The sequence below is a fragment of the Cricetulus griseus genome, chromosome 2 (genome assembly GCF_003668045.3).
Source record: "Cricetulus griseus strain 17A/GY chromosome 2, alternate assembly CriGri-PICRH-1.0, whole genome shotgun sequence".
Lineage (NCBI taxonomy): Eukaryota > Metazoa > Chordata > Mammalia > Rodentia > Cricetidae > Cricetulus > Cricetulus griseus.
In genome coordinates this window covers 164,536,003-164,548,004 of record NC_048595.1, presented here as the reverse complement: position 1 = coordinate 164,548,004, position 12,002 = coordinate 164,536,003, and the positions used below count along the sequence as shown (strand labels likewise).

The window sequence follows — 12,002 nt, the reverse complement described above, 5'->3', positions numbered from 1 at the left end:
AGACAGCAGCAGCAGCAGTCGGGTACATGTTATAATTTGCATGGCTGAACACAGGGCCACAGGAAGCCGAGTCAGCCCAACTGGCGAGACAGACAGGAGCTTCTGATTTGTGTGGCTTCCCTCCTCTGCCCTGTGCTACCCTTCCCTCAGTTTTCTTCTCTGACGGTTAAACAGTGCTCTGAGAAGGGACTCTCTGGCTAGCTAGGGGCAGGCATGGATAGCAAGCAGGGCTTTGGTTGGGACCAGTGTGGGGAGCATGGCAGTGCATCTCAGAAATGGTAATCGTTATTCATCATTTGTCTGTAAGGACCAAGTTACTACAAGTTACTAATCATCTTTCTAGACCAGCAGACTGTCTGGAAGCTTGGGGTAATTTGCAGGAGGGTGGAAGGAGAGAAGTTGTAGGGTTCCAAGCTGGTGTAGGTGCTGGATGTAGGCTAGTAGTAAGAGGCCTTTTCATGGGGCTCAGCTTTTTCTGAAAATGAGTGACAAGATAAAGAACTCGCTTGGAATTAAAGGAACAACCAAATTGGTTTAGAGTTGGAAGTGGCCTTTTTTTTTTTTTTTTGGACTCACATCTTTTCTGTTTAGGCTGTTTTTTTTACAAATTAAATTGAAAACTGTGCTCTCTGCCTCCGAGAGATTTTCTTACTTTCTAGAAGGTAGTGATGGTAAATGGAACTAGGCTTGGGAACTACTGATGTGTCAGGGTACATTTGTGCACCACAAAGTCATTCAGAGACCAGCAGGGCCAGAGACTAGGGGCCTGATTTGCCCAAACTGCCTTCATATAATTTATAAACAGGTTAAACTGATAACTCCCAGTAGAGCAAGCCACTTGGCCATGGTCACAAAGTGACTTGCTGGCAAGGAAGCTGTTGAACTTCCTTCTTCTTGGCCCAAGAGGACTGGACCCTTACTCAAGTTTCCCCTAGAGCGTTGGAGGGGACATTGGATATAGTGGCCTGAGGTAGCTGCCTGCCCATAGCTCAGCCTTTTTTTTTTTTTTTGGTTGGTGGGGTTTCGAGACAAGGTTTCTCTGTATGGCTTTGACTGATCTGGATCTTGCTCTATAGACCAGGCTGGCCTCGACTCCCAAGTGCTGGGATTAGGTGCACTGCCACCACCTGGCCACCACCTTTTGATAGCCTGGATGTCAGCTCTGGCCTAGAACTGTCCTCCACTTGTGTGATTGGCTGGGGACAAGGCAGTTATGGGACAGTCAGGGCAAAGCAGTGTTTTGTTTTGTTTTTGAGTCAGGGTTTCTCTGTGTAGCTCTGGCTGTCTTGGAACTTGCACTGTAGACCAGGCTGGCCTCAAACTCACAGAGGTCCCCCTCTGTCTTTGAGTGCTGGGACTAAAGGCGAGCACCACCATTGAGGGTCAGCCCCTTCTAATAATACTTGAGACTAGCATACTATATGATAGGCTACCATCACTTTTGTATTAAAGTGTCATAATAACTCTTAGGCTGGCACAACGTGGCCCCTTTTTTAGGATGAATCTGATAATATCCCATCAGAGTTGGAATGTACAATGATGGGGAGCGAGGCTGCTAAGGAAAGTTGGGTTTAGGGATTTAGCCAATTGGGCCCAGGGATCTGATTGTGTACCCTGGTCTTGAAGGAGATTCCAAAACACCCTCTGACCACTCACTCCTCCCAGCCCTGCAACCAGTATCATTGAGATACTGCTGGGTGGGGGTGGAATCCAGCTTCACTTCCCCTTAGTGAAGGGTGGGAGTTGGGGTTGAGTCTCAGGGCTCTTAGCAATGGAGAATTAAACCGAAGCATTTCAGCTTTTGTAGGTAAGTTGCTCCAAGTTATCCGAGCTGTCTCGGACCTCCCGGAAGTCAGGGCTATATTTCTACCCATGTTCTCAATTAGCTTGCAGACTTGATAAGTTCAAGCCAATAGCTTTCCCTATTGGCTGTGAGGTTTCATCGTGTTGTAATGATACAGGGTGAGCCTAGGTTGGGTGTTGGACCCTCTTATTTACCTATGGTCCCGGAATGGCTGGAGTGAACTCAGAAAGGTCAGCTCTTTAAATGGAGAGCAGCCGGGCAGTAGTGCCTCTGTCAACCTTTGAGACGTAGTAGGACAGAATGGGGCAGCTGCTGGTGGCGCTCAGTCCCGAGGAGAGAGGACCCTTGACCTGTGGCAGGTAGGTCATGGTAGTCAGTGTTTGTGTTCCAGGGCTGAGCCTTTGTGTCTACTTGTCTGCCTTTGTTTACTCCTGACCTGCATGGAAAGGCCTTTGGGAGCAATGTTGCTCTTTAGGTGCCCTTCCTGTTTGGATTGACCAAGCAGGAGGCGTTGGGTTTTGGCAGAGAAAAACCACTTTATAATCCAAGCGTCTCACACAGGTGAGAATGGGTGAGACCCCCTCCTTTGCAATCTGCAACTCTAGCCACCCTATGTCTTGGCAGTTGGCACAGTTAACCTTGTGAGTGCCAGCCAGTTCCTGTGACTCTGTCCATTTGGACTCTATTTTTTAGGTTTGTTTCTGTCACCAAAGGTCCGAATTCCAGGACACCTCCCCATCAGTGCCTGTTCTGTGTGTGGACACCACTGTCAGGTGTGTCTGTGATAGGAGAATCCCGTTGATGTTTCTGGATGACATCATAGTTTCATGTTTGGCTCTGTGAGCTGGAGACCCCAAACTTGGCCTTTCCCTCCTTGCGTTCTTCCTCTTGCATCTCTCTTCACACCTTCAAGTTTTATTTGTTTACTTGCCATATTTATCTATCTATTGTACGGGGCACACAATTGTGCTATGTTGTATTTCTGGAAGTCAGGGGCAGTTGGTTCCCTCCTGCCACCATCTGGGTTTCAGGGATCAAACTCAGTTGTCAGGCTTGGTTGTCAGCACCTTTACCTAGTGGGCCATCTCAATGGCTATATATATATGGTTTTGGTTTTTTGAGATGGTTTTGAAAATCTGTGTAGCCTTGGCTGTCCCAGAGCTCTCTCTGTAGACCAGGCTGGCCTTGAACTCACAGAGTTCTGCCTGCCTCCACCTCCCGAGTGTGTTAGGATTAAAGGAGTCCACCACCAATGCCTAGCCTAACCCTATACATTTTTAAATGAGATTTCTTCTGTTCTTAACTTGTGACCTTGAGGTCTAGTTACCCTGTTCCATGGAGGCCTAAAGTATGAAAGTCATTCATGAGTCCCTAGTCTACAAGTGTCCATCTAGTGTGTTCACTGGGGACCAGGGGTGGTAGCTCTCCTTGCTTAGTGGTCTTCCCTATGCAGACACTGTAAAATCCTCCCCTTCTCAGCCTCCCCCCCCCCAGAAGATTTTATGAGTTAAGGAAAATGTGGAAGGGGAGGGGCAAACACCTTAATGGAATTTTAGGCAGATTCAGCATTTTTCTGGTATTGCTCCAAAAATTCCCTCAGCTGTAATAAAAAATTGTGAGCAGGCATCTGATTAGTGAACTTTTTACAATGTAGCTTTTCTTTTGGATGCTTTAGAATGAATGCATGCAGTTTAAAAACAAGCCCCTGTACAGTTTTCTGGGGAGGAAAAGTTGAAAACCCCGGAAAGGTTATAAAGCTGGAATGGATTGACAAGCGTGAGTGGGTTTGTGTTGGGAGTATGAGCAGTGAGGCCATAGTTGGGTTTCCTGTCCTCTCCCCACTCATCTTTGTGGCGACCAAGACTTCCAAGGCCCTGTCCATGTGTCCTGGGAAACTCAGAGACCTGTGGGCTCTGGGCCCAATTCAGGTAGCTGTTCCTAAGAAGATGATGTTGGTTGATTTCTCATAAGTGAGCCTAACCAGTCAGTATTCGAGCCAAGGTAGACATGTGGGTGCCACCATTGTAAGCTGCTGCTCTAGGTTCTCATGGTCTGGCCTCAGCATTGGGATGTGCACTGAGGGCTTTTTGCTGGCCTGTGCTCAGAAATAGTCTGGGCAGGAGCAAGAGGAGGTGTAGGGATGCTCTGTGTGGGGCTGGAGACTGGGAGGAGCAAGTAGGGGTCTCCCTGTGGTGCATCGAAGGGACACCCACGCTGCCATTTATCTGGGCTGGGCCATTAACCTCAACAGAAAAGGGATTTTTTTCCTGGGGATGTCTGGCAGCAAATTGCTGGGTAGACTGGTTGTACAGATGAAAAAGAAACCCAGGCACACATTCACTCCTTGCTCCCTCTCTCCCACAGGCCTCAGGCCCCAGCCTCTCCCGGTTTGTTCTGCCCCAGAGGCTTGCAGGGCAGACAGGACCCCCACCCCTTGCTGAGGAGGCCAGCCTGCCTGGCATGGGGAGCAACTTGATCCCAGGCTCCTCCTCCTCCCTCCCCTTTCCTTCATTCATTCCCTTCCCCCTACCCACAGTCTGGTGCCAGGTTTCAGTGGGGCTGGGCTGCATGAAACAAAGCTTTGTGAGGCCCCTCCGAGAGTCTTCCCAAACTCTTTTCCTTCTTTTTAACCACTCCCCAAGTCTTTCTGTCCTTGGTCAGGTTTCTTGTCCCAAGTTGGGACACTTTTGGTGTACTCTTGTGGCCAGTGGTGTCTGACTTCATTGGGTGTTAGGGGACCTTGGTGTGGCTTTCAGAACTGAGCTGCCTCTGCAAGTTCAGAGATTGCCAGAGCTCACGAGTTTATTAGCAGTTGATGGACACTTTGCAGAGACAAGTTAGTGGCTGATGAGTCACCTTCTGTGCAGAGCCCTCGTCCTTCTCTTGTTTTTCATATTTTCTAGTGTGTGTGCAGGCACAGACACTACACACACACACACACACACACACACACACACACACACACACACACACACGAGCCCACAAAGACACACATGCAGTCTTGTATACTTTGTCTTGTATATTTGGTGGGTAGGTTCATGGCAGTGGGGGCAGGGGACAGTGCAGGTTTGTGGTGTTGATTTTCAGTGGGGTCAGGATTCCAGGAAAGGAATCCACCACTCCCCCATCTTGGCATTTCCTTGTGTGCTAGAAGGTATGGATTGGGAAGGCCAGTGTGTTGGGGGTGTCTGTAGTTCAGGACAGCCGCTCAGAATTTGTGTATATGTGGCTACCTTGTAGGTATCAGTCTGTCTGATGTCTGAACTCACTCATGGGATGTCCCATCCAAAACCAACTGCTGCTTTAAAAAAAAAAAAAAAAAGGCAATGGAGCTGACTGGATCCCAGGTCCTAACATGCCTGTAAAAGTTGGAATGGATTGATGTACCAAGTTGCCCTGGGTTACCAACAAGGCTGAGTCTTCTTGGTCCTGCCCCTGCATGGGGACAGCCTTCATCACTCTGAGCCCAGAAACAAAGGCCTCAAGGACACAATCCCCCCTCCCCCCTCCCCAGACTCCATCTTCAGGGCTCAAAGAGCCTACAGGAGGAGGAGAGGGGTAGGAGGCTTCCAGTTCTGCCTCAGTGTCCCCACCCCCTCTCCTTCCCTCTTGCCTTTCCCCATTTCTGTTAACAAATACAAAGACTTCCGGTCTCCACCCTGCTGCCACAAACCACAGCGTTCGTTCCTGCAGCCTGGCGGGGCTGGGGAGATTTATAGTCCTCAGTCTGAGGCCTGTTCTCTTGGCTAGAGTTAGGGGAGGTAGCAGAGTGCAGTGCAGGGGGGGAAGGCACTTCCTCCATATAGCCCCCTTTTAAAGGTCTCAGAACAATTGTGTAGAAAATCACCTCACCACCTTCATCCCAGGCTTCCAGGCTGTTGAGGGCTGTGCTGGGGAGGTCTTGCAAGCCAGGGAAGGGGCAGGTGGAATGCCACAAGAGTCAATGTGGACCATGCAGCCTCCCTGGAGCAGGGGAGGCACCTCCAGGGAAGATTGACGGGCAGAGATGGAATACCTCAAGGATGGTCACATTTATTTCAGACAGGGCATCTTCTGTCTGGGCCGGAAGTGGTCTAGGCTGATGTCCACCTGCCTGTTGTAGTTTGACATTTGAACTTGAGCTAACTCTTTTGTACAGGCTACTACTGTCACCTACAGAGAGAGAGTTGGTTTCTGTCAGGGAGATGGCTTTTTTTTTTTTTTTTAACCCGGAGCCTCCTGAATCTTTATCAGCTGATACTCCCTTATGAACAAAGTACTGATGTGAGAATTGGGTGACTAGCCTGTATTACTAGCTAGCTGCAGAGGGTACAGGCCACCTGGCTTCTCAGTCTGCCTGGGTCACACCACCCAGTAGGCCAACGTCTATCATCCAGGATGGTAGAGCTATCCCTCAAGGTTCCATCTGTGGGAAGCAACTATAATTCTAGGCTATTTCTGAGGCCTTTTCCACCCCAACACAGTAAAACCGAGTTATCAAGGGTTTCAGTGTCTGTGCTTCTCAGGGGATAAGTAGGCACAGGTGCTGATGCTGTGGATTTCTGATTGTATGGAAGGAGAGGGAAGGAGGGCATGGCAGTAAGCCCCATGCTTAAAGGTTAATTAAGATGTCTTTCCCCCATTAGCATCATCGACTCTACCTGGAGTCCTGGCTTACCCTTACTCCCTCTTTTTGTTTTGTGCTGGCTATGGGGACTCAAGAGCAAGTGTATATGTATGTCTTTTGATTTCAGGAGGGAAAAGAACCTGGTCACCACCGCCAACTGTCTGCCATTTTGTTTTGTAGATTCCCAACTTCTTCTGGAACCTGGGGATCGGTCACACTGGTGCGTGGTGGCATACTGGGAGGAGAAGACGAGAGTGGGGAGGCTCTACTGTGTCCAAGAGCCCTCCCTGGATATCTTCTATGATCTACCTCAGGGGAATGGCTTTTGCCTCGGACAGCTCAATTCGGACAACAAGAGTCAGCTGGTACAGAAAGTACGGAGTAAGATTGGCTGTGGCATCCAGCTGACGAGGGAAGTGGATGGCGTGTGGGTGTACAACCGTAGCAGTTACCCCATCTTCATCAAGTCCGCCACACTGGACAACCCGGACTCCAGGACGCTGTTGGTGCATAAGGTGTTCCCTGGTTTCTCCATCAAGGCTTTCGACTATGAGAAAGCATACAGCCTGCAGCGGCCCAATGACCATGAGTTCATGCAGCAGCCATGGACGGGCTTCACCGTGCAGATTAGCTTCGTGAAGGGCTGGGGCCAGTGCTACACCCGCCAGTTCATCAGCAGCTGCCCGTGCTGGCTGGAGGTCATCTTCAACAGCCGGTAGTTGTGTGGGGAGAAGAGGACAGGACGGAGCGTGAGCCGAGCAGGCCACCATTCAAACTACTTGCTGCTAACCTTTCCCTCCCGAGTGCTTGCTTTTCATGCAAACTCTTTGGTCGGTTTCGTTGTTACCATTGTTGGTGTTGTTTTTTGTTTTTGTTTTATTTTTGTTTTTCCTTCTCGTTGTCCTTGTTTGTGTTTTGTCTTGTTCTTTGAGAAATAGCTTGTGATGAATTAGTTTGTTTTGGTTTTTTTTATTTTTTTATTTTTTTGAGGTGGTGGGTGTGGTCGACAGGACACCCCGACATGAAAATGGGAAGCAAAAGTCAGCACTGCCAAATATGGTATATGAAAGTGGGTACTGCCTTCCCTTCGGATCGGCATTGTCAGGAGTGGATGTTCGGTCGTGTAGGGTTGTGCATGAACGGCAGATGGGGAGATGCTTTTTGTGTTCCTTATGAATGTCCCCAGCTGAGAGTCTGCAGTTTCAAGCTGTTTGTCTCTCGAGCCCTTTGGACATGCTCAGTGGGGCAGAGGCAGTACCTGGGCAGACTGGCAGCAGGTGTTCCAGCAGCTGCCAAACTTTGCCCCAGCCTGCCGAAGCCCCTGCCCTGCCTCCCCCCTTTTAGGACACGGGCCTATCCACAGGCTTCTGAGAAGCCAGCCTGCTAGAGGCTGAACCAGAACCAATTGTTTTCATCCCTGTCTTACTGCCTCCTGTCACCCCGCTGCCATTGTCATGTCTGTCTTTTTTGGCCATCTGCTCCTGGATCTCTTTCTTGAGATGGGCTTCCTAAGGGCTGCAGGGACAGCCCAGTCACAGTATTGCTAACCCAGGACCCTCGGGCCCTTCAGCCGGTCCCCCTGCTGTGGTTTTTCATCAGGTTTCTCCCAGATGTGGAGAGTCAGCTCAGCACCCCATCCCCAGCCTGTATGTTGAGCTCTATAGACCAGGGAGGGGCATCCCTGGGAGGGAACTGCTCAGTGGCCCCCTTCCCAACAAGAAGGGTGTGGCCTGTCATAGCGAAGGTACCATCCTAGGCTGACTCCCAGCTCTTCTCTCAACTCATACACTCGTATGATACTTTGACACTGTTCTTAGCTCAATGAGCATGTTTAGACTTTAACATAAGCTATTTTTCTAACTACAAAGGTTTAAATGAACAAGAGAAGCCTTCTCATTGGAAATTTAGCATTGTAGTGCTTTGAGAGAGAAAGGACTCCTTAAAAAAAGCTGAGATTTATTAAAGAAAAATGTATTTTATGTTATATATAAATATATTATTACTTGTAAATATAAAGACGTTTTATAAGCATCATTATTTATGTATTGTGCAATGTGTATAAACAAAAATAAAGAAAAGATGCACTTTGCTTTAATATAAATGCAAATAACATGCCAAATTAAAAAAGATAAACACAAGATTGGTGTTCTTTTCTATGGGTGTTATCACCTGGCTGAATGTTTTTCTAAAGGAGTTTATGTTCCATTAAACAATTTTTAAAATGTATACTTCATCCCATGTTGTTTAGCTGCTTTTTCTTTTCCTTGGAGGGAGGCTGGGAAGTTTACCAGTGGAGACAACGGCGAATGGGCCTGGGATCTGGAGACCACCTGCCTTATGGGTACCCTTTTGTTTGGTGTGGCTGCAGGTTTCCTCATGGTGCATTGGGAAATGACGGGAGGGAGTCCTCTGCTGAGTGTTTGGAAGTTGGTGGGTTGAGGAGAAAGGGTGTGTCACTGGGAAGATGGGGTTGGTGGCAGAAGAGCAGGTACATCCTCAAGAACCAGGTTCCCTTGGCTCATGCTAATTCTACACTGAGCTAGAGCATCTTTCTCAGTAGAAGGGACTTTGCCAAAATGAATTCCAAGACATTTCCTGGGGATTGGAGCCCCAGGAAGTGATAGAGAATAACTGCCCCACAGTGATCAGAGGGATGAAGTCCCCACCTCCTTCCCTCTCAAGTGATGACTGAATCCAAGCTTCACTTAAGGCTGTCTGCTAGGATCTTCATGATTGATAGGTTCTCAGCCCTGTGGTCCAACTCATCCCTGGGCTGTTGCTGTGAGATGCCTCGTAAGTACTTTACCTGCATAAGCTGAGCTGAGATTTTTGTCCATATTTTAGATTATATTCAACATATATGTATGTATACCACATGCATGTATCATGTCCAAGGAGGTCAGAAGAGGGTCTTAGATTACTCTGGAACTGTGGTTATAGGTAGCTGACATGTGGGTGGGTGCTGAGAACTGAATGTAGGTAGGACCTTTGTGAGGCCAATGCTCTAAACAGACAGATGCACCTCCTCCAGCCTCAATAGTCACCTTAAATACCGAAGACTGGTGGATGCCAGGTGTGGTGTTAACCATGTAGGTCAGTGGTTTTCAACCTATGGGTCATAACTCCTATGGGGGTCACATTGCATATCAGATACTTACATTGTGATTCATAACAGTGCAAAATTAGTTATGAAGTAGCAATGAAGTAATGTTATGGTTGGGGATCACCACAACATGAGGTGCTGTATTAATGGGTTGCAGCATTAGGAAGGATCTGACTGCTATCACTTCCTGGAGTAGGGTAATATATAACTATATAATTTTCCACGGGATTCTGTAAGAATGGAGGTATTGGGAGGCTAAGGGAGTTACCTGGCTAGTGTCATCACTGAGATGTTTACATGATGTAATCCTGTATGGTTATGGTACTATAATTCACTTCTGCCGGCCCGGCTGTGGTAGCAGAGCCTCTGGATTGGGGAGGCAGAAACTGGCTTTTAGATGGAGGCCGGAATTGGGTATGGATTCTAGAGGGGTGGCTGACTGGGTAGGGAGGCTCTCAAGAAGTCTGGCATTAGGTGGAAGCTGATAGTGTGTCCAGGGCTGGGCTGTTGGCATCTGTCACAGGTGTCAGTGTCCTGTCTTCTGGCCTCACTTGAAAGCATGAGCTGGCTTGGAGGTGGGGAGCACAGCAGAGTTGTGTTAGCCTCAATGGAGCCTGAGAATAAGGCTACTTGGTTGGGTTCTGACCTTGCCAGTCAGTGTTCTGACGTTTCACTTGAGAACTGCCCCATACAGTCCGACCTCTCTCAAGCTACACACCATCATCTCCACTGCGCATCAGGCAACTTCTTGAGGTTCCCCCACAGGGAAGGTTAGGTCTAATCTCTGGGTACCGCAGGGTTAGGGTGATCAAGGCAGATGTATGTTTCCCTAAGTTAATTCTGGTTTGAAAGGACAGAACCTGTTTGTCTGACTGCTAAACCCAGTGCCCAGGATTTGCAATGTTTGCTTACACCAAGGACTCTCCCGAGATCATGCCACATCACAGAGGATGCTGGTTGACTTTCCTGACCCAGAAGGTAGGTAAATGGTTTACCTACACCCTTCCTTCCACAGCTTGTACCTGAGGCTGATGTGCACCCAGGTGACACAGCACAGAGGTGACAGAAGGGCTTCTTTGTTGGTCTGTGTGTTCTCAACTTTTCAAAGAAAGCACAAGTTCACTGCTGTTCCAGGTGTTGAAGGCATGTAGGGTATAAGATATGGTAAGAAATAATCTATGGCTCACAGTTGCAGGTTTAGGAATCAAGCACAGTTGGCCTTGAGCACACACTTGGGTGAGTCACCCAACACTTTGGACCATTTCTGAAAAAAAAAAGGGGCATTCTACCTGCCTCATGGGGCCACCATGTAGATTATTGAGAAATGCATGCAAAGAGCTGGCTGAGTCATGTGGGATTGCTAATTTTGATTTATAGATACAGCAGTGTCATTCAGTTAAATCTAGGGACCAATTTGAGGGAGTGGTGATTAAAAGTCCCCAACCATCATCATTCAGCAGACAGGGCTGACGACTGTCCTCAGGGTGGTATGCACAACAAGGGGGCTGAGAAAAGACAGTAAAGGACAGCGGGGAATGGTCAATACTGGGGAGACCCCTTCTGTTTAGGATACCGCCAAACTGTTGAACATAGGCCAGGCAGGAAGCAAGGCCAACAGAAGCCATGGCTTGAAAGCCAGGGTGGCCTGGCTTCAGGCAGTGTGGATGCAGGCTGCACAGGGAGCAGCCTGCACAGTACAGTCCCGGTTTCCTGGCGCTGGAGCAGCAGGCCCAATCTGCCAGCTCAGCACTTTTCCCTCAGCCAGAAGTGCCCCCCTCTCTTTCTGAAAGTAATGATTTTCTAAAAATGGATTCCTTCCCCTCCCCCAGCCGCAATTAATCTACTGAACACAAAGTGGCCGCTGGAGGAGCTTTCTGGTGAGTTCGGACCAGTGCAAGCTCTTTGATTAATTCAGGGATGATTTAGTGATGGGGAGGGGTGAAGAGGGATGGGGAGTGCACACTGCCTCTGTGGGGACAGGCTGAGCCCACTTTGGGATCTAGGTAGTGGCTATCAGACCCACAAAGATGCAACCAGAAGCCTCTTCCTTGTGAGTTCACACCAGCCTTTCTGGGTGTTCGAGAGCCAGGCACACACTCCAGCTTCAGCATCCTTTCATGAACACCAGAAGCTGAAGATGGACCCAGGGCTGCTGTTGTTGTGGAAGCTTTGGAGGAAGGGATACCAGACACATGGAGGGTGCTTCCTTGTTTCTGAGTGTTACAGTAAATGGTGGACTGAGACTTGGAGGTTTCTCTTCTGTGGGCACTTCACTGGCAAGTATGAGCAGCGCTCTGGCCCTGTTGAGCACAGTGATTAAAATTGTCACCAGGTGTCCCAGCCCCTCTTTCTGTCTTAGCATGCTAGATTTTTCTTCCCAGTATTGACATCAAATGTGTCTGTACTGTCTGTACATTTGCCTATTATTTGTTGGTTTGGCTGCTTTTAGACTAATGTAAGCTCCATGATAGTAGGGACTTTGTTCCCCA

The 12,002-nt window shown here is 48.6% G+C and overlaps 1 protein-coding gene across 1 annotated transcript in view; it reads left to right on the top strand.

The window, feature by feature from the left end:
- The window catches only part of Smad7 (SMAD family member 7), a 28,794-nt gene extending 20,151 nt beyond the window's left edge, over positions 1-8,643 (top strand). The window contains exon 4 of the mRNA XM_027397918.2: positions 6,591-8,643. Coding sequence (XP_027253719.1) covers positions 6,591-7,129 — 539 coding nt within the window. The 3' untranslated portion in view covers positions 7,130-8,643. The remainder of the gene's footprint in view (positions 1-6,590) is intronic.
- Positions 8,644-12,002: the final 3,359 nt, after the last annotated feature.